At 40.0% G+C, this 24,695-nt stretch overlaps 1 protein-coding gene across 2 annotated transcripts in view; it reads left to right on the forward strand.

Annotated features, from left to right (window-relative positions):
• Positions 1-24,695, forward strand: part of rnf180a (ring finger protein 180a) — a 200,931-nt gene that overhangs the window by 61,512 nt on the left and 114,724 nt on the right. The window contains exon 5 of one of the 2 annotated variants that reach the window (XM_063042999.1): positions 742-1,788. The exons of the other annotated variant lie outside the window; for it this stretch is intronic. Coding sequence (XP_062899069.1) covers positions 1,039-1,788 — 750 coding nt within the window. The 5' untranslated portion in view covers positions 742-1,038. The remainder of the gene's footprint in view (positions 1-741; positions 1,789-24,695) is intronic. 2 annotated transcript variants of the gene reach the window in all.

Consider the following 24,695-nt stretch of genomic DNA (forward strand, 5'->3'; position numbering starts at 1 on the left):
CATAAATTGTTTTGTCTTTACTAAACTTGCAATGTGCATTTTAGTAAAACAAATCTGTATAACGGTAAAATTACTATTTAGATTGGAGCAGGATCCAAATTAGAATACTTTAAAATAAGATATGCAGAAAATCTACACCCACTATAATCAAAATATAATTGTTGCCATTTTTAAACAAATAATGACTTTTTTCAGTATGAAATGAATGGAACATAAACTGTTTGCTTTGACTAATTAACAATAATCCTCAAAATGTTTAACATTTTTTCTACTGTATTCTGAAATAGCGATGGAACATCTATTCAGCATTTTAATTTTTGGGTATTTTGAGCTGGAAAACAGCTTCCTTTTTAGTACTCATAGGTTGTGGTTTTGAGATCTTTTTGATAGTTCAGCCATACTTTTATCAGTGGTCTGTGATCATAAAGCTATTTATGTTCTTAACTGTTAAAGGCATTATTATAGATTATGCTTTTTGGCATAAAACAGTGGGAATTTTCAGGCACAACTGAATAATATGTATTTTCTAAAGTCTGCTTCTCTGATGCGCTGTAAACCCACACAATCTGCCAAATCAGGTGCCTCAGCATGCAGTTATGTGGGCTTTTCTGTGTAGTACTAGATTGCACATGACACACAGAAAGAAAAGCTGACCTTATGATTTGTATGAAATAGTTGATGTGGTCACTTTCCCGCTTTTTTTAATTACAATGACCAGTGTTGTTTATTTCTTTTCTATAGTCATGGTGGACAATTGGGAAACTGAACTGCCAGCACTGAGGGGCCCGTCTAGGGGAATTTAATTTTGTTTGCCCTGCCAAATGCCCTTGTGGGCAGACAGTGACTGTTCATATCTGCAAGCGTCGGACTGACTATGAACCGCTACGTTTAATCAGAACCACTGAGTCTGCAGAGGTGAAATCCTTGCAGAAAATACAATATATACACATACTAGAACCTGTGGAGAAGTTGGAGCATGGGTCAAAAAATAGTTTGTTCCACTACAGGCAAAAAGAATTTTTACATCATTTGAAAAAGATGGATCATGAACAAGGGACTGATGCCCTTTGCCTGGAGGCAAGATCACACAACAGAGGAATTGTAGAAGTTGACAGCAACTTCAAAGCAGCTTATCCACAGCCATGCTCTTCTGCTTCACAGCCAGTGAGAGCCAGATGTGCAGTGAAAGGTTTTCACAAAAAGTCTTTCAGTCTGGATTTTAACAGCATAAGCTCAAAGGATGTGTCAGTTAGTTCTGCTGGCATTCATGGATTATGTCCACGATCTTCTTCTTGTGGCCTTATAATGAATCACATAGATGAGGCTTCTAATCCGATACAGCAGATTTCGGTGTCAGAAGATACTAAACTGCAACTGCTTGCAAGAGAAGAATCAAATGGATCTCTCTTTCCTAATCGATACATTAAAGAGTCTGATTTTGTGTTGAACCCTCAGTCATTCCATGATCATCCAGTTGATGAAGAAAACATCGATCCTGGTCCATCTGTGCCAAGACACTGTAGGAACAAAGCTGCTCATGTATCCACCACTGTTAGAGGTTGGTCCCCTGACTCAAGTACTGAAACAAGTGATGCAGAAGAGAGGGGGGAAGGACATGAAGCTGGAACAAACAATCCCTGTGATGATCCTGCGCCGTGCATTCCCTTATTTTCCTCTGTAGATGAGAGACCCTTGAGTAAAAGAGAGAGAAATAAACTTAAGAGTTTGAAGAGGAAACAGCGGAAGTGGCAGCGATGGCATCAGAGCAAATTGAAGGAACAAAAACAGGTCAGTGCTTGAAAGCCTGAGACAGCCTACATACAGTAATGTTAATATCAGAAAGTCAGGTTAAAATTGGGAACTACTCAGTAAAAAATAAGGAATATCATTTAAAATATAATCTGCATTTAAATTAGAATCAAAGAGTCAGTGATTGCTTAAGAAGAGCACAACTTAGGCACCAAAAATCCCAAGTTATAAAACAACAATTGTTTTTAGATCAAAGCAATATTAACAGTGTATTCTTCAGGGTTTCATATTGGAGCTGCTATTATTTATGATATATATTAATGATGGACATTACTGTTAAATAAAATTTGTAGTTTACACAAAATACGTTAGCAATGATGAGGATACTAACTAGAGTTGACATTACAGATGAACTGGTGAAGTGTGAATGCATGTTAATGCAGACAAGTGTGAACTGAAGAAAGGGGGGAAACCAACTAGACTAAATAGTAAAATTGCAGAAACCAACAGGCTTGGGTGCAAATGTATGCAAATATTTGAAGATGGTTGGTCAGATTATGTAAGTGAATAGGAATTGGAATTGCTTTATTATTGTGACGTGTGCCAATATATAGTAAAAAGTTTTTTTCTTGCAAAGTGATCAAATCATTACACAATGCATTGAGGAAGAACAAGGAAATGCAATAACACGATGCAAAACAAAGTGAAACAGCTAAAGAGAAAGTGCAGTGTGGGTAAATAATAAGGTGCGAGTTCATAATGAGGTAGATTGTGTGGTCAAAAGTCCATTTATTACATTAGAGAACTAATTAATTGTTTGAAAAAAAAGGAACTAGTGCTCTCCCAGCTTATATGATGAATAAACTCTTCTCGGGCTTCCAGCCGGGGACAGGTATCGATTTTAACTAACGTTTCAATGACAAACTCTGCCATGGAGTAGAAACTATCTATGAGTCTGGTGGTAAGTGCTTTTATATTTTCTGCCAGATGGAAGGGGGAGATGAAAGAGTATCTGGGGTGGATGAGGTCGTCGTTTATGCTAGCTGCATTACTAAGGCAGTGAGAAGTTATAGGCTAGAGTCTTTGGCGGGAAGGTTGGTTTCCATGATGTGCTGAGCACTGTCCACAACTCTGAAGTTTCTTGTGGTCATGACAGAGTAGTTACTATAATGAGCTATGATATATTTGAATAGGATGCTTACTATGGTGCATTGCTAAAAATTGGTAAAGTTCGATGGGAAAATGCCAAATTTCTTTGGCCTCCTGAGGAAGTGGAGGCATCGCTGTGCTTTGTTGGCTATGACATCTACGTGGTTGGACCAGGACAGACTGTTGGTGATGCTCACTCCTAGGAACTTGAAACTCTCACCCTCTCAACTTCAATGCATAAGGGTTTGGGGTGTCACACACAAAATGCAAAAGTAAAGTGTTATAAGATACTATGAGGACCATAACTAAACTACTTTACATTGGTCATTGGATTTTAGGAAGGATGTCAAGGCCCCTAGAAAGGATTTTCTGAAATGTTTCTGGGTTTGGGTATTTTGGATACAAGGAAAGGGAAGAGAGAATGGTATTTTTTGAAGAGAAGGAGATTTGATAGAAATGTACAAGTTCTTGATAGGATGATTATGGAGAACCTGTTCTCAGTGGACTCCAAAAGGCATAGCAATAAAGTTATTATCAAAATGTCTAGGGTATTAAGGGGAGACTAGAATTTGACACTAAATAACAATAATCTGTTAGTGTAGTAGATGCAGATTGCAGGACAAATATTTGAAGTTTAAAGGGCTATTGAGAAAGAATTGGAAAGTGGAATTGACTAAATTGTTCTGGTATAAGCCAGTATAATTTAGGTGGATTGAATGGTTTGAACTTTACTGCTTCCGTGATTCCAAAACCTATAATAGAAAAATGAAATTGTTTCTTAAAAAAGCTGGATTTTGATGGTGTTAAAACTTAAAATAGTATCTAATTTGCAATGATTAGACAACAATTGAGGGTATATTTAGTGTCTTCACAATTTTTGAAAGTAATTTCTGCTCTTGTAAAATAAACATAAAAATGCTCTATAATTTTAAATGCTGAATATCAGGTAGGTAAAAAAAACAGTGAGGTATATAAAGATAAAAATTCATTTGGTGGAAAAAGGGATGACAGCGAATTCTCCAGTGTCATTCTGAAGGGTTGAATAAATGGCAAAAGCACTTAATGAATTGTGTCCAGCTTCAAACCCAGATTTCAGGAATTCAGATGGCTCCTCTCTGGTAGATCTGGTTCAAGATGGAACTGCTGAAACAGTCTTGTGAACCTTAATGTTATGTTAATGAAACAGAAAAATAGAAACATAGAAACAGAGAAAACCTACAGCACAATACAGGCCTTTCGACCCACAATGCTGTGCCGAACATGTACTTACTTTACAAATTACCTAGGATTACCCATAGCTATTTTCCTAAGCTCCATGTACCTATCCAGGAGTCTCTTAAAAGACTCTGTTGTATCCGCCTCCACCGCTGCCGCCGACAGCCCATTCCATATACTCACCTCTCTCTGTATAAAAAAACTTAGCCCTGACATCTCCTCTGTAACTACTTCCAAGCACCTTAAAACTGTGCCTTCTCGTGTTAGCCATTTCAGCTCTGGGAAAAAGCCTCTGACTAGCCACATGATCAATGCCTCTCATCATCTTATACGCCCCTATCAGGTCACCTCTCATCCTCTGCCACTCCAAAGAGAAAAGGCCAAGTTCACTCAACCTGTTCTCATAAGGCATGCTCCCCAATCCAGGCAACATACTTGTTAATTTCCTCTGCACCCTTTCTACAGTTTCCACATCCTTCCTGTAGTGAAGTGACCAGAACTGAGCACAGTACTCCAAGTGGAATCGGACCAGGGTCCTGTATGGCTGTAACATTACCTCGGCTCTTAAACTCAATTCTTCGGTGGATGAAGGCCGATGCACCATATGCCTTCTTAACCACAGAGTCAACCTGCGCAGCAGCTTTGAGCGTCCTATAGACACAGTCCCCAAGATCCCTCTGATCCTCCACACTGCTAAGAATCTTACCATTAATACTATATTTTTATAAAAACCCGAGACTGGGTAAAATACATTTACAGAAAGCTAAGAGAGATGGAGGCTTAGCATTACCTAATTTTAGATTTTATTATTGGGCAATTAATATTCGACCTATGAAATTCTGGTTACTTGACCAGGATATACTATCCATTCCTAAATGGGTAGCATTGGAATTACAATCTGTTCAGGGTTATACACTTGGCTCTATTTTAGGTTCCTCTCTTCCTTTTGATTTGAAACGCCTTAAACAGGTGTCTAACCCGATAGTTAAATATACCTTACGTATTTGGTTTCAATTCAGAAAGTTTTTTGATCTTAATCAATTTGGGTTAGCGATTCCTATTTTAGGTAACATATTTTTTCCTCCCTCTTTTACGGATCGTGCTTTTCAAATTTGGAAGACTAAGGGTATTTCACGGTTTTTGGATTTATTTTTAGATGGTTCCCTTATGTCTTTTGAACAATTATCTAATAAATATAACTTATCAAGAATACATTTTTTTGGATATCTACAAGTTAGAAATTTCCGAAGTACTATACTTTCTTCCTTTCCAATGCTTCCTCCTACATACATTTTAGATACTGTAATTAACCTTAATCCATGTCAGAAAGGTGCATCGGCTATGATTTATAATATTATTATGAAACTTAGGAAAGCTCCATTTGATAAGATTAGGGTAGATTGGGAACAGGAATTGGGGTTTATCATTTCTGTGGATGACTGGGGGCAGATTTTACAATTAGTCAATACTTCCTCTATCTGTGCTAAACATTCCCTAATTCAATTTAAAGTTGTTCATAGAGCACATATGTCCAAAGATAAATTAGCGCGCTTTTATTCTCATATTAATCCTTTTTGTGATAGATGTCCGGGGCAGATAGCCTCTTTAACTCATATGTTTTGGTCTTGCCCTACTCTGGAAACTTTTTGGAGAGACATTTTTAATATTATCTCCAAGGTATTGAATATAGATATCTCTCCTCACCCTATTACTGCTATCTTTGGACTACCTAAAATTTCCAGTAATCTTTCCCCTTCAGCCCGTAGAATGATTGCATTTCTTACTTTGATGGCGAAAAGATGTATCTTACAACATTGGAAAGAGCTTAATGCTCCATCTACCTTTTTTTGGTTTTCTCAGACGATATTATGCTTGAATTTGGAGAAAATTAGAAGCAATCTTTATGACTCCTCATTTAAATTTGAACGGACCTGGAGATCTTTTATTCAATATTTTCATTTAATGTAATATATACCCTTCTTGTTTTTTTTTACTGTTTTTAATGGAGGTCGGGATTGAGGACGTGATTTTAAGCTTTTTAACTCTGTTTGGTTTCAAGTTAGCCCATTGCTTTGCTTTGCTTTTAGTTAGTTGCACGGTGAGTTTTTTTTGGGGTTTTTTTTTCCTTTTCTCTATTGATATATATATATAAAAATTAGTATACTATTATGTTACCTTGGTATGTTATGTTTAAATTACATTGTTCATAGTATTTTTTTTGTATTAATATCTTCTGTAATTTTATTATATTCTAACAGTGTATTAGTGCCTATATGGCTTACCTTTTTGTATACTTATTCAATAAAAAGATTTAAAAAGAAAGAATACTATATTTTGCCATCATATTTGACCTACCAAAATAAACCACCTCACACTTATCTGGGTTGAATTCTATCTGCCACTTCTCAGCCCAGTTTTGTATGCTATCGATGTCCCGCTGTAACCTCTGACAGCCCTCCACACTATCCACAACACCCCCAACCTTTGTGTCATCAGCAAATTTACGAACCCATCCCTCCACTTCCTCATCCAGGTCATTTATAAAAATCACAAAGAGAAGGGGTCCCAGAACAGATCCCTGAGGCACACCACTGGTCACTGACCTCTATGCAGAATATAACCCACCTATAACCACTCTTTGCCTTCTGTGAGCAAGCCAGTTCTGGATCCACAAAGCAATGTTCCCTTGGATCCCATGCCTCCTTACTTTCTCAATAAGCCTTGCATTGGTTACCTTATCAAATAACTTGCTGAAATCCATATGCACTACATTTCCTGCTCTACTTTCATCAACGTGTTTAGTCACATCATCAAAAAATTCGATCAGGCTCGTAAGGCACAACTTGCCTTTGACAAAACCACGCTGACTATTCCTAATCATATTATGCCTCTCCAAATATTCATGAATCCTGCCTCTCAAGATCTTTTCTGTCAACTTACCAAGCACTGAGTAAGACTCACTGGTCTAGAATTTCCTGGGCTATCTCTACTCCCTTTCTTGAATAAGGGAACAACATCTGCAACCCTCCAATCCTCTGGAACCTCTACCATCTCCATTGACGATGCAAAGATCATTAAAGATCATTGCTAGAGACTCAGCAATCTGCCAGAGGCTCAGCAATCTTGAATGACCTCCAGGTTCCTCTCCAAGTTGCACACTGTCCTTACTTAGAAATATATGAGAAGCATCCCTTTACTTGCTACTTTTATGCCCTGAAACACTCTACTTAACAACACAGTGATGGTAATTTTATTAGAAGGAATGTAGCTTTTCAAGAAGGTGTCACACCATCAGGTTTTCAAAGACAACTAGTTAACACTAGTTTTATCAAGTAATGATTTTACCTGTAAATGAATACTAAATGTAAATGTACATAAATGAAGTGGTGAATACAGCCCAGTCCATCATGGGTAAAGCCCTCCTCTCCATTGAGCACATCTACACAGAGTATTGTTACAGGAAAACAGCATCTATCATCAGGGACTCCCACCACCCAGGTCATGCTTTCTTCTTGCTGCTGCCATCAGGAAGAAGGTACATGAGCCTCAGAACCCACACCACCAGGTTCAGGAACAGTTATTACTCCACAACCATCAGACTCTTGAACCAAAAGGGATAACTTCATTCATCTTCACTTGCCCCATCACTGAACTGTTCCCTCAACCTGTGGACTCACTTTTGTAGACTCTTCATCTCATGTTCTCATTAATTATTGCTTATTTATTTATTATTATTCTTTCTTTCTTTTTGTATTTGCACAGTTGTTATATTTTGCCCACTGATTGAACTCTCAAGGTTGTGCAGTCTTCCACTGATTCTGTTATAATTATTATTCTATTATGGCTTTATTGAGTATGTCTGCAAGAAAATGAATCTTAGTGTTTTATATGTACTTTGATATTAAATTTACTTTGAACTCTGAATAAAAGAAAGCAGAGAAACTTGTTGAAAGGTGAAGCATATCTTTACAGTGAATTGAAGACTATTTAGTTTTGGAAATTAGTTAAGCAGAGCCATGATCTGTAAGTGCTAGAACATATATCAGAGGATGTATTTGGGTTGGCCATTGTTGAGTGAGCAGTGAGGAATGAGCAGAAAGATGTATCCAGGTTGGAATCCAAGTAGAGCCAATGGGATCTGCACCACAGTATTCTGCCGATGAAGACTGAGCTCCGTGACAATAGTGCTAAGCAGGTGAACAATATTGATCTAGGCACTGCTATTGCTGCTGTACTGAGGTGAAGAATAGTTTCTAGTAACCAAATAACCTCACTAGTGCATCTTTGAAATATGTGAGGAAGCTGGAGACCTAGTGGAAACTCTCTAGGCCTTGGGGAGAATGTGTACATCTGACGTCTGAGTAGAACCCATGTCCTTGGAACTATGAGTAGCAAACTCAATTATTGAGCAACCATTCCACCCATTCAGAACCAAGGGGTGAGCACATCACCAAGATCCTAGATGTTGCTTTAGTAATCAGGCCATTAATGTCAATTAACCTCCTAGATAGTCTGGTGGTGACATTTTTGAAGATCAGGGCTGGTGAAGGAGCTTTGGTGGTTGCATCTGATTGTTTCCCACCATGGCATGACAATTTTCCTCAAATGACATAAGATTGTACTTCCGGAAAAGGGTTAGATAACTCATATGGTTGTATACAATAAAGTACAGTGGAAATAAAACAGTTAATAAAAACCACTTGGGAGCCAAGAGAGGGTTACAAGATTGATTAAACGCCGACTGATGCAGGGCTACAACCTATGGAAGCAGATGGTTAACGTGACCAGGGTTTCAGCAGGGGCGGGCTATGACAGTTGGGATTGTGTAGGAATCTGTTCTCATCCCTTGCTGTTTCTGGTATTTAGTGAAGAAATTAAGAGTTAAAAGCAGGGGTCAAGATCTAAAATAGTTAACTCTGTTGATAGTGAGGAAAAAAAGTTATAGAAGAAAATTTTTAAAAAACTCCCGATGCCATTTACTGCATACTTTTCACTTGTATTTGACTTCTGAAAGTGCAACACCTTCACAGTTAACCTGTTTAAACTCTATCTGCCTTTTCTCTGCCCATGTTTCCAATTAATCTATATACTTCTGTGTCCTTTGACATCTCTTTCAATATCGTGAACTCCTCCAATTTATGAGAAACCTGTAACCTTCCAAACCAACCAATCTACATTTATGTCCAAATGAATTGCATGTGTCACACACAACAGACATCCCAGCACTGATCCCTACAGAACAGCACAGGCACAGAGTGCCAGTCAGAATCCATAACAGTGGTTGCTCCTTTATTATTTCACAGCTCTATCCAAAATAATGGGATTGCTCCACTGGGAGACAAAACTGACCAGGAAGCGAAATAACAACTTTCTGTGTCATAGTACATATGTAAGGCAGTAAGGGCCTGGAACTTACTGCCTAGGAGAGTGGTAGACACAAAAGCTCCCACTGCATTTAGCAAATAGTTAGGTTGCATTCTTAAAAACTGTGATCTGCAGGGCCACAACCCAAATCCAGAACCTGTGGACTCACTTTCAAGGCCTCTACAACTCATGTTCTCGGTATTATTTTTTTTTGCATTTGCACAGTTTGTCTTTTTTGCACATTGAATTGTAAGTCTGTGTGTGGTTTTCCATTGATTCTGTTGTATTTTTGTTCTACTGTGAATGTCTGCCATGAAATGAATGTCAGGGTAGGATATGGTGACATATACATTGATAATAAATTTACTTCGAACTTTGAATTTTGACCTTGTTTTGGAAGATGGCATTATTTATGAATAGTGCACACATCAGTGGCAGAATGGCTCCAGAAGTGTTGTATGCTATGACCTGAAGACTTCTGTGATTATCATCTATTAAAAGCCGTTATTTGCTTTTCCAACCTTGGCACTTTACAGCCAATAGTATACTCAGTGTAATTGCTCTTGTAATGTAGAAAACAGCAGTTGGTTTGGATAAGTGAATTGTTAATGACCAAATGACTTGTTTTAGTGGGAGATAACCTTTCCTTATCTACTAAAGAAGCTGTACTTTCATAACAAAAAGGGAAGGGAAAAATAGCAGATAGGGGAGATCAAAAGTAATTCAAACATGTTAACTCTGGTTAACTTAGCTAGTTTTAGTTGGTTTGTATAAGTCCATACAACGATGAACTTTTTTTCTCTTGGTGGCACATGAAACATTACAAATTATTATATATTATTGGAAGTTGCAAAACTTCCCGTGTATGGCAGCATAATGTGAATCATCCGACCATGAAGTACATTGTCTAAATATATGGTAAGTTTAAGAAAGCCAGGCTTTAATTGTGTGTTGATCCCTGCAGTGCTGTATACCATTTTTGTACCCTGCTTCAAACTGCAAAAATACAAATTTCTGTTTGGAAGCAACATGCTGCGAGCTTGCCTTTGCACATGGTTTGATTAGTTATCATCAAATTCGTAATAATGTAAGTATAATGATAGCAATAAAACTAACATGGTACTGTAAGAAAAGAGAGTAGAGAAATGCTAGACATCTGGAATAAAATGCCACTGATAGATTGCACAAGTAAGCATGAAAGAAAAGAAAAATGCAAGTTAGCATTTTACTTATAATCTTTATATCTGAATTTTTTATCCAGAAATAAAGCAAATATTGTGAAGCCTTTTTATTTATATTTGAAATTTACATACAGCCTGTGGTCTGCAACTATGTTTCTAAGGTAAGTAGTATGCTGGCCTTTATTATGAGAGGATTTGAATTAGAACCATTAGGAAATATTTTTGCTTTTATTTAGTGCTTTGGTCACACCACACTTAGGGTTTTGTGTGCAGTGTTAGTTCTAATCCAAGTTCAAGTTTATTGTCATCTGACTGTCCATGTACTGTATACAACCAAACAAAACCTCATTCCTCTGGACCACAGTGCACCCACACAACGTATATCAAGCTGCACTTAAACCAAAATATTTTACTATAAATAAGTCAATAAAATATAATTCAAATATACTGCATGTAGTAAAGTGCAGCACAGGTAAACAGTAAACAGGTCGTTGTTTCAGTGAAGAGACCTTGGTGGTGGCAGGGTGTTCATTAGTCTTACAGCCCGAGGGCAGAAGTTGTTATCTAGTCTGGTAGTCCAAGTCCTGGTGCTTTTTTTTTTAATCTCCTTCCTGATGTTAGTGGATCAAGAGATTGTGGAATGGGTGGTTGGGATCCTCAAAAATGATTTGTGTTATTCATCTGCAATGTTCTCGGTAAATGTCACAAATAGGCGTGGGGGAGACCCCAGTGATCCTCTTGGCTGTTTTTAATGTCCTTGGTAGGGTCTTGTGGTCAGATGCCTTGCAGCTTCCGTACCACATAATGATGCAGCCAAACAGGACACACTTGATGGTGCTTCTGTAAAAAGTTGTTAGAATGGGGATGGGGACAGTTGCATACTGTTGCACACTGTAATATCATCAGTGAACTTGATGCGGTTTGAGCTGAATCAGGCAGTGCATTCGTGAGTCAGTAGCAGGCTGAGCACACAACCCTGGGCAGCACCAATGGTCAGTGTGATGGAGCTTGAGATGTTGCTGCAACTCTGACTGACTGGAGTCTTTCCTTTAAGAAGATCTAGTTATAGAGAGGAGTGCTGAGTCTCAATGAGGACAGCTTACCCATCAGTCTTGGAGTGATGATCATGTTAAACACCAGGCTGAAGTCGATGAACAACTTCCTGGGGTACAAGGCATCGGTTTCTTGGTGGGAGAGGAAGAAGTAGATGGCCAAGGCTATGGCAATATCAGTGGACTGCTTTGAAGGGTAAGCAAACTGGAAGAAGTCCAATGTAGCTGGAATGTGGGAGTTCATACAATCTATTGTCAGCGACTTAAAGCACTTCATGACTGTTAAAGTCATTGCCACTGGGCGGTAATCATTTAGGCCAGTGGTCCTCAACCTCTGGGCCACGAAGCATGCAGGGGTGCAGCGGTAGCCGGAGTGCACCCAGCACATCTTTAAGAAAAAAGCCAAAATAAGCAAGCTAATTAATTAGGTGCCACCCGGCATGTAAATGTTGGCCCAGATCAGAGGCGATTGCCGATTTCACTTGCTCTACGCGATGTTCACTCCTCTTTCCAGGGTGCTGGAGCCTTTAGCTGTTCCATTGTTTGGTCAATTTAAACGCCAGCCCAGACAGGCTGAAAAGACAGGGCTGTCAGGATCGAGGTGACATGTTGAATCTACACAAACTCCTAATAAAGTATAGGCGCTGCCGTGCTTTCTTTGTAATGACAGTTATGTGCTGGTCCCACGACAGATCCTCTGACATTTTTCAGAGAGAGAAACGTTGATCCTTAATGCCGAAGAATTTAAAGTTATTGACCCTCTCCATCTCAGTTCCTCTAATGAAGACTGGCTTCTGGGTGGCACCTAATTAATAAGTTTGTTTATTTCGGCTTTTTTCTTAAGGATGTGCTGGGTGTGCTCCAGCTACTGCTGCACCCCTGCATGCCCCGTGGCCTGGTATCGGTCCGCGGCCCGGAGGTTGGAGACCACTGATTTAGGCCATTTACTGTTGCCCTTCCTGGCACCAAAATGACGGTGGTCATCTTGAAGCCTGTAAGGACAGTGAACTGTTTCACAGAGATATTAAAGATATCCATTCGGACCTCTGTTAATTGGACTGCTCAGTCCCTTAGCACCTGAGCAGATATGTTGTCTGGCCTTGTAGCTTAGCATGCATTTACCATGGCTGATGATGCCATAGCCTCGGCCATCTACTTCAGTTGCAGCCGGATATGGTGCCTGTTCCTCAGGAAGAGAGAGGCTTTCCTTGATGTCACAGTTGTCAATTGGTCAAATCATGCATAGAACGCATTCAGCATATCAGGAACGAAGGATTTTCTGTGTGTGCTCATGCTTTGTTAGTCTCCACACACTGCAGCAAAAAATTTACTTGAAAAGTTCCAGTGATGAATGCTGCATAAAGGAAGATTTAGTGAACAAATCTCTATTCTCTGGAGTTTAGTAGAATGAAAAGAAATCTCATTGAAATTTGCACAATTCTTAGTTTGGAGTGGAGGGATGTGTGGTTATGTTGTTCCCCTAACTGAGGAATCTAGGAACATGGGACAAAGATTCACAATAAAGGGTAGGCTCTTTAGCACTGAGATGAGGAAAACATTCTTTTCTCAAAGGTTAGTGAAAATTTGACTTCTGAGACTCTCTACTCAATAGTGCTGTGGTCTCAGTCATTGTGGACATAAAGGAAATCGAGGGTTATGGGCCTGGTGCTGAAAAATGGTAGGGAGGTAGAAGATCAGCCATGGTCTTGATGAATGACAGACAAGGCTCAAAGGGCCAGATGGACTTCTTCCGTATATGTTTCTTACATATTGTTAGGCTGCTTCCAAACAAAGTGTTTCAGATAGAGTCTGATAATTACAAAAGCTCTAGCATAACTTATCTTTTGTATTCCAAAGAATTCACTGTAGCTGCTTTCAAATTTTAATGATTTGCATTCCTGCATACCCAAATCTTTGCTTCCGTGTTGTTCTGTCATTTTAATGTTTCTTTTGGAATTCCAGACAAATTATTGCACACTTAGACATGTCAAACTCTACCTACCTTGTAAAAAGTGCTTTCCTGGCATAAATGACGAATAAACTCTTTGTAGGCTTCCAGCCGGGTACTGGTATCAATTTTAACCAACATTTCGATGACTATCCCAAATGTCTTCAGCAGGGCTGATACTTGGGCCATCAATGACTTCCTTTACCAAGTGGTCCCAGATAAAGATTGCAGTTTGTCATTGAAATGTCAGTTAAAATCGATACCTGTACCCGGCTGAAAGCTCAAGCAGTGTTTATTCATCTGCCTCCCTTAGCTTGCCACCCTCAAGCAATGGTTCCATTCCCCTTTGCAGCTTCCTACTCTGATATGGGCTGTCATTTTTTCTTTTAACTGAGAATTGTCTATAAAGTTTGAAAATGTTGTAAATAGTGCGGGATGGGGAATCAAGCCACTGTGTACAGTATATCAGGCCAGACAGATTGAATTTCATTCATTAGCAGCTTTAAATTAATTGACGTTCAGTATTTGAAGCTCTTAATAATTTAAGAACTTTTTATCAAATGTTTAACTGACAGAATAATGATGCATTTTATGCTTGATTTTCTATTGCAACATAAACAATGTTCAAAGTCATATTTCAGATGTTACGAATGGTCAAAAAGTTAAATATTTATGTTACATGTAAGATTAGCATAAAGTTTATTACACAACCTTAACAGAGCTTTGATATTCTGTGTGATGGAAAATAATGCTTTACTTATTCATTGTTTTCGGAATCTTAAAATAAAACAATCAGTTTTCTTTTCTTTTCAGATACTTGTAAAATTTGAAAAGCATATTAATAGAGCTTATTCACATCTTTAGGTGCTTTTCTCAGTTTACTTTGAATGGAGACATAAAATCAAAAGTGGTCAATGTGGACTCAAAATAGATAAACCTTCGATCAGAGGAATAGTACAGAACTGAGTATGGCAATAAATTACAAAAAAGTGAGCACATGAACTTCTATTCTTTTTACCATTGCAAAGCTTTGATTCAAGCCACCTTCACTTTTACTCTGCTGAGCAGGAGATAGATGGGAGCTACAAGGAGTTAGTCATCCTGAGGCTGCAGGATTTAGGTAAGTGGGTGACTGTCAGGGAAGGGATGGGAAGAGCTCAGATAGTAGAGAGCACCCCTGTGGCCATCCCCCCAGTAATCGTTATCTCATTGAGCAGGGTGACCTGACACAGGATGGCCACGGCGATCAGGTCTCTGGCACTGAGCCTGGTTCCGTGGTGCAGAAGGGAGAGAAGAAGATGAGGAATGAGGTAGTCATAGAGGATTCCATAGTGAGGGGAACAGATAGGAGATTCTGACAGCCTGATAGAGACACCTGCATGGTGTGTTGTCTCCCAGGTGCCAGGGTGTGGGATGTCTTGGATCGGGTGCAGAGTTTTCTGAAGGGAGAGGATGAACAGCCAGAAGTTTTGGTACACGTTGGTACCAATGACGTAGGTAGAAAAAGGGCGGAGGTCCTGATGAGAGAATTCAGGGAGTTAGGTAGAAAGCTGAAAGGCAGGACCTCTAGGGTAGTAAGCTCAAGATTGCTGCCTGTGCCATGTGCTAGCGAGTGCAAGAATAGCATGATCAGGCGTATTAATGTGTGGCTGAGAGACTGGTGTAGGAGACAGGGTTTCAGATTCCTGGATCACTGAGGCCTCTTCTGAGGGAGGTACGACCTGTACAAAAAGAACAGGTTACACCTGAACCCAAAGGGTCCAATATCCTAGCGGACATATTTAATAGAGCTGTTAGGGAGGGTTTAAACTAATTTGGCAGGGGTTGGGAACCAGAATGATAGGGTTGAGGAAGGGGAAATCAGAAATAAATCAAAGATAGTGTGTAACAGAGATTATAAAAAGAACAGGCAGAAGGTGAGGGTGTTTCTCTATTATGGGCGGTAGGGTTTAAGGGTTGGCACAACATCGTGGGTTGAAGGGCCTGTACTGTGCTGTACTGTTCTATGTTAATCACAGCCAGTGGCATGAGTTACAGGGCAATAGAGGTGTGGTACAGTTAAAACAGAAAGCAACAAATACTGGACTGAAAGTGTTATATTTCAATGCATGCAGCATAAGGAATAAAATGGACAATCTTGAAATTCAGCTACAGATTGGCAATTATGACGTTGTGGCCATCTCTGAAACTTGGCTAAAGGATAGCTGAATGTCCAAGGCTATAGGGTGTTTCGGAAAGATAGGTTAGTAGGCAGAGGGGGTGGTGTGGCTCTGTGTATAAGAAATAATATTAAGTCATTAGAAAGAGATGACATAGGATTGGAAGGTGTAAAGTCACTATGGGTTGAGTCAAGAAATAGCAAGGATAAAAGGACCCCAATGGCAGTTGTATACAGGCCTCCAAACAGCAGCCAGGATGTAGATTACAAATTATGGCAGGAGATAGAAAAGGCATGTCAGAAAGGCAATGTCATGATGATCGTTGGAGATTTTAACATGAAAGTGGATTGGGAAAACCAGGACCTCAAGAGAGAGAATTTGTAGAATGTCTAAGGGATAACTTTTTAGAACAGCTGGTTGTTGAGCCCATTAGGGGATCAGCTGTGCTGGATTGGATGTTGTGCAATGATCCGGAGGTGATAAGAGAACTTGAGGTTAAGGAATCCTTAGGGAACAGTGATCACAATATGATCGAGTTCACATTGAAATTTGAGAGGGAAAAAATAAAATCCAATGTGTTGGTATTTCAATGGAATAAAGGAAACTACAGTGGTACGAGAGGGGAACTGGCCAAAGTTGACTGGAAAGGGATACTAGCAGAAAGGACAGCTGAGCAGCAATGTCTGGAGTTTCTGCGAAAAATGATGGAAGTGCAAGACAGATATATTCCAAATCGGAAGAAATTTTCGAATGGAAGAAGGACACTGCCGAGGCTGACAAGTGAAGTTAAAGCCAAAGTAAAAGCACGATAGGGGGCATACAAGGAAACCAAAGCTAGTGAGAAGTTAGAGGATTGGGAAGCTGTTAAAAACTTGCAGAAGGAAACTAAGAAGGTCATTAGGAAGGAAAAGATGAATTATGAAAGGAAGCTGGTGATGAATATCAAAGAAAATACGAAAAGCTTTTTTAAGTATATAAAGGGTAAAAGAGAGTTGAGGGTAGGTACAGGACCAACAAAAAATGATTCTGGAGATATTGTAATGAGAGACGCAGAGATGGCAGAGGAACTGACTGCATATTTTGCAATAGTCTCCACAGTGGAAGACATCTGCAGTATACCGGACATTCAAGAGTGTCAGGGAAGTGAAGTGTGTGCAGTGAAAATTACGACTGAGAAGGTGAGAAGCTTAGTGGTCTGAGGGTGGATAAATCTCCTGGACCTGATGGAATGCACCCTCGGGTTCTGAAGGAAGTAGCTGGAAAGATTGTGGAGGCACTAACAATGATCTTTCAAGAATGGATAGATTCTGGCATTGTACCAGAAGACTGGAAAATTGCAAATGTTACTCTGCTATTTAAGAAGGGTGGGAGGCAGCAGAAAGGAAGCTATAGACCTGTTAGCCTGACATCAGTGGTTGGGAAGTTGTCAGAATTGATTGTTAGATCACAAGATCACAAGACAAAGGAGCAGAAGTAGGCCATTTGGCCCATCGAATCTGCTCCGCAGCTCCTTCATGAGCTAGACTATTCCCCCACCTAGTTCTAATTTCCGGCTTTTTCCCCATATTCCTTTGATACCCTGCCTAATTAGTTACCTGTCAATCTCCTCCTTAAACACCCTCAATGATCGGGCCTCCACAGCTGCATATGGCAACGAATTCCACAAATCCATGACCCTCTGGCTAAAAAAAATTCTCCTCATCTCTGTTTTAACTGGGTACCCTCTAATTCTAAGACTATGGCCTCTTGTCCTGGACTCACCCACCAAGGGAAACAACCTTTCCACATCTACTCTGTCCAACCCTTTCAACATTCGAAATGTTTCTATTAGATCCCCTTTCATTCTTCTATACTCTAGTGAATACAATCCAAGAGCCGACAAACGCTCCTCATATGTTAGCCCCTGCATTCCAGGAATCATCGTCGTAAATCTTCTCTGAACTCCCTCCAATATCAGTACATCCTTTCTAAGATAGGGGGCCCAAAACTGCACACAGTATTCCAAATGAGGTCTCACTAATGCCCCATAGAGCCTCATCAACACCTCCTTACTCTTATACACTATTCCTCTTGAAATGAGATGCCAACATAGCATTCACTTTCCTTACCGCCGATCCAACTTGGTGGTTAACCTTTAGGGTATCCTGCACGGGACTCCCAAGTCCCTTTGCACTTGCGATTTTTGAATTTTCTCCCCATCTAAATAATAATCTGCCCGATTATTTCTTCTTCCGAAATGTACAACCGTACATTTGTCAAAGTTGTATCTCATCTGCCATTTCTTTGCCCACTCTCCTAAACTGACTAAGTCTCTCTGCAACCTTTCTGTTTCTTCAACATTTCCTGCTCCTCCACCTATCTTGGTGTCATCCGCAAACTTAGCCACAAAACCATTTAATCCATAGTCCAAATCATCGATATACATCGTTAAAAAGAAACGGCCCCAACACTGACCCCTGCGGAACACCACTAGTAACCGGCAACCAATCAGAATAGGATCCCTTTATTCCCACCCTTTGCTTTCTGCCTATCAGCCAATGCTCCACCCATTTCAATATCTTTCCTATAATTCCATGGGCTCTCATCTTATTAAGCAGCCTCATATGCGGTACCTTATCGAAGGCCTTTTGAAAATCCAAATACACAACATCCACAGCCTCTCCCTTGTCAATCTTATTGGAGATTACCTCAAAAAAATTCCAATAGGTTGGTGAGACAGGATCTTCCCTTCATGAAACCATGCTGGCTTCGGCCTATCTTGTCATGCACCTCGAGGTGTTTCATAACCTCGTCCTTGAGGATTGACTCCAATATCTTTCCAACTACCGAAGTCAGACTAATAGGTCTGTAATTTTCTTTTTACTGCCTCCTTCTTTTCTCAAATAACGGAACTACATTTGCGACCTTCCAGTCCTCTGGAACCATGCCAGAGTCTATTGATTCCTGGAAGATCATTTCCAATGCTTTCACAATCTCCAAAGCCACCTCCTTCAGAATCCTTGGGTGCACCTCATCCGGACCGGGAGACTTATCTATTCTTAGTCCACTTAGCTTCCCAAGCACTTTTTCTCTAGTTATCTTGACTGTACCTAATTCTATTCCCTGATACCTCTGGCTATCAGGTATATTGCTCATGTCTTCCACTGTGAAGACTGATGCAAAATACTCATTCAGTTCCTCCGCCATCTCTTTGTTATCCATTATAATTTCTCCAGCATCATGTTCAATCGGTCCCGTATCTACCCTCGTCACTCTTTTACTCTTCATATATTTAAAAAAACCCTTAGTATCCTTTTTTATGTTAATCGCCAACTTCCTTTCATAATTCATCTTTTCTTTCCTAATGACTTTTAGTTTCCTTCTGTAAGTTTTAAAAATTCTTCCAGTCCTCATTTTCCCACTAATTTTTGCTTCCTTGTACGCCGTTTCTTTTGCTTTTATTTTTGCCTTAACCTCTCTCGTTAGCCACATTTGTGCCATTTTTCCATTCATGATTTTCTTTTTTCTTGGAATATATTTTTCCTGCATTTTCCTTATTTCTTGTATGAATTACGTCCAATTCTGCTCTGCCGTCCCTCCATTTAGCTTACTTTTCCAATCGACTTGGGCCAGTTCCTCTCTCATACCACTGTAATTTCCCCTGTTCCACTGAAATATCGATACACCTGATACCAGCTTCTCCTTTTCAAATTTGAAACTGAACTCAATCATATTATGATCACTACTTCCAAGGGGTTCCTTTACCTCCAGCTCCCTAATCGCCTCAGGTTCGTTACACAGCACCCAATCCAAAACAGCCGGTCCCCTGGTGGGCTTCTGGACAAGCGGCTCCAAAAAGCCATCCTGTAGGCATTCTACAAACTCCCTCTAGGATGGGATGAGATTACAGAGGATCTGGAGGTGCATGACAAGATAGGCCAAATGGTTTCCTGAAAGGAAAATCCTGCCTGACTAACCTACTGCAATTTTTTGAGGAAATTACAAGCAGGGTTGACAAAGGAGATGTAGTAGATGTTGTGTACTTGGATTTTCAGAAGGCCTTTGACAAGGTGCCGCACATGAGGCTGCTTAGCAAGATAAGATCCCATGGAATTACAGGAGAGTTACAAGCATGGGTGGAGCATTGGCTGATCGGCAGAAAACAGAGAGTGCAAATAAAGGGATCCTATTCTGGCTGGTTACCAGTGCAGCTCCACAGGGGTCGGTGTCAGGACCACTGCTTTTTATGACGTATGTCAGTGATTTGGACTATGGGATTAATGGATTTGTGGCTAAATTTGCCGATGATACAAAGATAGGTGGAGGAGCGGGTAGTGTTGAGGAAACAGAGAGCCTGCAGAGAGACTAAAGATAGTTTAGGGGAATGGGTAAAGAAGTGGCAAATAAAATACAATGTTGGAAAGTATATGGTCATGCACTTTGGTGGAAGAAATAAATGGGCAGACTATTATTTAGATGGGGAGAGAATTCAAAATGCACAGATGCAAAGGGACTTGGAAGTCCTTGTGCAGGATGCCCTAAAGGTTAACCTCCAGGTTGAGTCGGTGGTGAAGAAGGCAATGTTGGCATTCATTTCTGGAGGTATAGAATATAAGAGCAGGGATGTGATGTTGAGGCTCGTGAAACCACACTTGGAGTATCGTGTGTAGTTTTGGGCTCCTTATTTTAGAAAGGATATACAGACATTGGAGAGGGTTCAGAAAAGATTCATGAGAATGATTCCAGGAATGAAAGGGTTACCGTGTGAGGAACATCCGGCAGTTCTTGGGCTGTATTCCCTAGAGTTCAGGAGAATGAGGGGGGATCTCATAGAAACATAAGGCATTTCTTTGTATTGTGAGTGCCTGCAAGAAAATGAATCTCTATGTTGTATATTGTATGCAGACTTTGATAATAATTTTGAACTTTGATGAATTTCTGTTTCTCCTTTTGATTTTATTGATGTAGTAATTATTTTGTTTCTTCAGACAATAAAGCAGAGGTCTGGTCAGGACCAGGTACATATAGAGGCAGCAACATAACCTTTAGACCTTAATATAATCTATGGTTTTCTAGAAATAGTGGGTCTGTGGTGCTGGTATTGATGTCAGCAGTGTTCTTGATAAATTACTATGATGTGTACTAATACCAAAATGTATTGGTCTCATTATTGTAGGTCAGAAGTCACATAGGCCAGATACACAGGGCTGGGTTTGGTTCAAATAGATTACAATTAATACATAGTAAACCACAGTGCCCTGTCTGAGTTTCTCAACACACAAATTTGTATAAGAGCTATTCATTTAATGCTGGTTTTAAGCAATATCACTGTGAGGCCAGGGCTGGGTTGGACTAAATGTGTTCCTGTTCTGATCCGAGCTAGCTACCAAAATGCTGGAGTGTTATGAGCAAGAGTTTGAGATGAAATTGTGTATTTTCAGGTAGGTGATGCAGCAATTGGTAGGGCTTCAGTCAGTCTAAGTGCACCTGGGGTTTGGGACATAACTCTGGCCGATGGTTATTTCAAGATCAAATATAAAACACCTTTTTTACTGTATATTTCAATGAAATCAACTTTCCTAAACAAAAAATAAATGAAAGCCTACAGAATTTTTAGAGGGACTGACAGGGAAGATGTTTCGAATTGTGAAGGAATCCAGAACTTAAGAGTCACACTCTCAGAATGAGAGTTGCAAATGTAATGAGGGGAAATTTGTCCATTCAGAGGGTAGTGAATCTTTTGAATTATCTACATCAAAGAGGTGTTCTTGCATTCTGAATATTTTTGCAAGTCAAAGGAAGCAGTGAAATGCAGAACATCAGCTGTAATCCCATTGTTAAGTTCATAAATGACAGAACAGAGGTGGGGCTCACCTGCAATGATAAGATGGCCTACAGAGAGGAGGTGGAAGAGCTTGAGGCCTGATACCAAGCAATTAATTTCTTCCTCAATGTCAACAAGACAATGGCGATGGTTATCGACTTCACGAGAACTCCCACCACTCACACCCCTCTTTACATTGGGAGGACAGCAGTGGAAATTGTGAGCAGTTTCAAACTCTTAGGATTGCACAACTCGCACAACCTCTCATGGTCCCAGAACACATTACACACAATCACAAGCACCTCTACTTTCTCAGGAAACTGAAGAGAGTTAGATTATGCAGATCTACACTCATAATTCTGCAGATGCTCAGCAGAGAGCATCCTAACATGCTGCATCACTGCATGGTATGGAAACTGCACTATAGCAACTAGGAAGGCTGTGCAACTGCTAGCCACAACTGCCCAATGCATCACTGGCTTCAGTCTCCCTGCCATCAAGGACATACTGTATATACAGAAAGGTGCCAGTAAAAGGCCAGTAACGTCATGAAGGATCCCACCCACCCTGCTCATCAACTGTTTGTCCCAACCCTATCAGGGAGGAGGGTATGTAGCATCCACACCAGTACCACCAGACTCAAAAACAGTTACTTTCTCCAAGCAATACAGCTGATCAATACCTCCACCCACTAACCCACCCATCCACACTCACCGCCACCACTACCTTATCATCCCCAGTCAGCCACCTTATGTCTAAACACTGCTGTACCTCGTGTTACTTTATGGACAGACAATCAATCCATGTATACAAGCTATCTTATGTAGTTATACTTGTGTTTTTATTACATTTTTTACTATATTGTGTTTTTCTCTGTGCTACATCAGATCTGTAGCACCTCTGGTGGGGGAACATGTCGCGTCCTTTTCAGGGCAGTTAGTCCACCTTTGGTCCCCACCTGGCACTCAGCTCTCACCTGTGGCTCCCCGTAGCTGTTTGCATGCGACAGTGGCAACACCCCGGGCAACGGCTTCGACAAGCCGGCTAAACCAGGTGAGGGTAGCCGATGGGTCTCAAACCCTCGGTGAGATAGGGAGTTGTCTTTCCCAGCATGTGAAGACAGACTCCGGTGGATTGAGCAGACGAGACCTGTGGAAGGTCCAACGGTCAAGAAGGCGGTCTCTGCAAGCGTTGTGGAACGTGTAGAGCAGGACAAGACACAGAAGATGTCCTGGTCATCCACTGCGCCTAGTCCCATCTCCAGCTGTCTAGACTCTGTCTTGCCACTGGATCCAGATGGGAATTGGGAAGAGAGAGTGAGGCTGACGCTGCGCAACTCTCCCTCACTTAAATCCAAATCACGCGCTAGTCTCGACACCATCGTAATGGTGTCGAGGTCCTCATTGACGTCAACGATGGACGAACAACCAACCAACCAACCAACATCAAATCCAGAGTAACAATTATTTTGTTCTCCTTTACACTCGTGTACTGGACATTACATTGAACAATCATAGATGGAGTGGCAGAGCAGGCTTGGGAGACAGAATGGCCTCCACCAGCTCCTAGCTCTTATGGTCATATGTTGCCAGCCTTGCAGCTTATGGGGAAAAGATTTCACTGTATCTGGGCAGTTTTATTCCACTTTAGCTCTCACTAGTTTATTTGATGTTATGTTGCAAACTTTAATGTCACAGAAAAAATGTCAAAAAATTATTATTGAACTTTCTCATTTATAGCTAATCCATGCTCATTAGGATCTCAATTAAAAATCATTTTGGATACGGTGTGAAGACAGTTTTGCCAGGAAGTTACCTTTAAGAAACTTGTTTAAGGCTAATAATGTTTTAATAAAACATACTGGTAATGTAAGTACATTACTTGATTAATAAATTTGTCTGAAATTTGTGTCTTTTACTTTAGGAAACAAATCATGTTTTCCTTTAAATAAGTTTGTATATGTTTAGAGGGGATTGAAAGCAAACATTATTCTTTACAATTGATGTTTGAAAGGAATGGTTTGATGTTAAACTCCATCTTTGAAGAATTAAGTGTTACATGAAATGACAAGCTCTACTGTACAATTACTTGACAGGAATGGGAATCATCATTAATCCCAGAGTACAGACAAGTGAGCATTTACTTCTATCCTAACAGGAATTGCAAGGCTAGAAATGATCGATAATAGTATCAACTGTGAATTTATCAATCACATTCGCAAGTCTGCTCTTCTAATAAAGTTCTTAACTGGAATAAAAAGTCAGAATAATAATAGTGGAAGAATATGAACACATTAAGTAGTTATCCAATAATTTTTTTCATCAGACATTGTTAGCTTTTACCATGAAATAATTGATATCTGTTTTAATAAGGTATGTGCTGTAGAGCACATCAAAAGCATAAGTCCAGGTTCAGGTTTTTGAACGTAGTGTTAGGAAGATTTGTGACCCAGAAACATATCACTATTCCACCTCCTTTACTGGATTTAAATTGTAGAACTCCCTACCCAATTTGCACCATTGGAGAAGCTGTACCAGGACAAAGTGCCGCTCACTCCCACCTTCACCAGGCCAATCTGGGATACTGGCCTTGCCAGTTGCCCAAATCCTGAATAGATGGATAATTTGATATTTCTAAGCATCTATAGTGTGACAGAATAGTAAAACTGCATAGTAAAGTTGTTCACAATGATTTTGCAAAGATCATCAGTGATGCCCATAAACCAAAAAGTCAAACACAGAACCTCATGGTCAAACTGAATTTTGTAATGTGCTTTAGTCATCCTCACACCATGCTGGTGGCTAACAATATCACATTTCCATGGAGAATTAATTTTAATTTCTTTAAATTGCATGACTTTGAGTGATATTCTGGGTCCATCAAGTACACATGGTGAGTTGGAGAATATAGTGTGTTACAACATTTGGAAATGATATCAGCATTGCATTCAGTAAATAGAGCAAATTCTGGTTTTACCTAAAGTTTTTACTGGTGCTAGCTATTGATAATGCTGGTCAATCTTTTATGCATAGAATCAGAAATATTATTGATTCATTTTCTAATGGTTGTGAGTAG

The sequence above is a fragment of the Mobula hypostoma genome, chromosome 3 (assembly GCF_963921235.1).
Source record: "Mobula hypostoma chromosome 3, sMobHyp1.1, whole genome shotgun sequence".
In the NCBI taxonomy this organism is placed as follows: Eukaryota; Metazoa; Chordata; class Chondrichthyes; order Myliobatiformes; family Myliobatidae; genus Mobula; species Mobula hypostoma.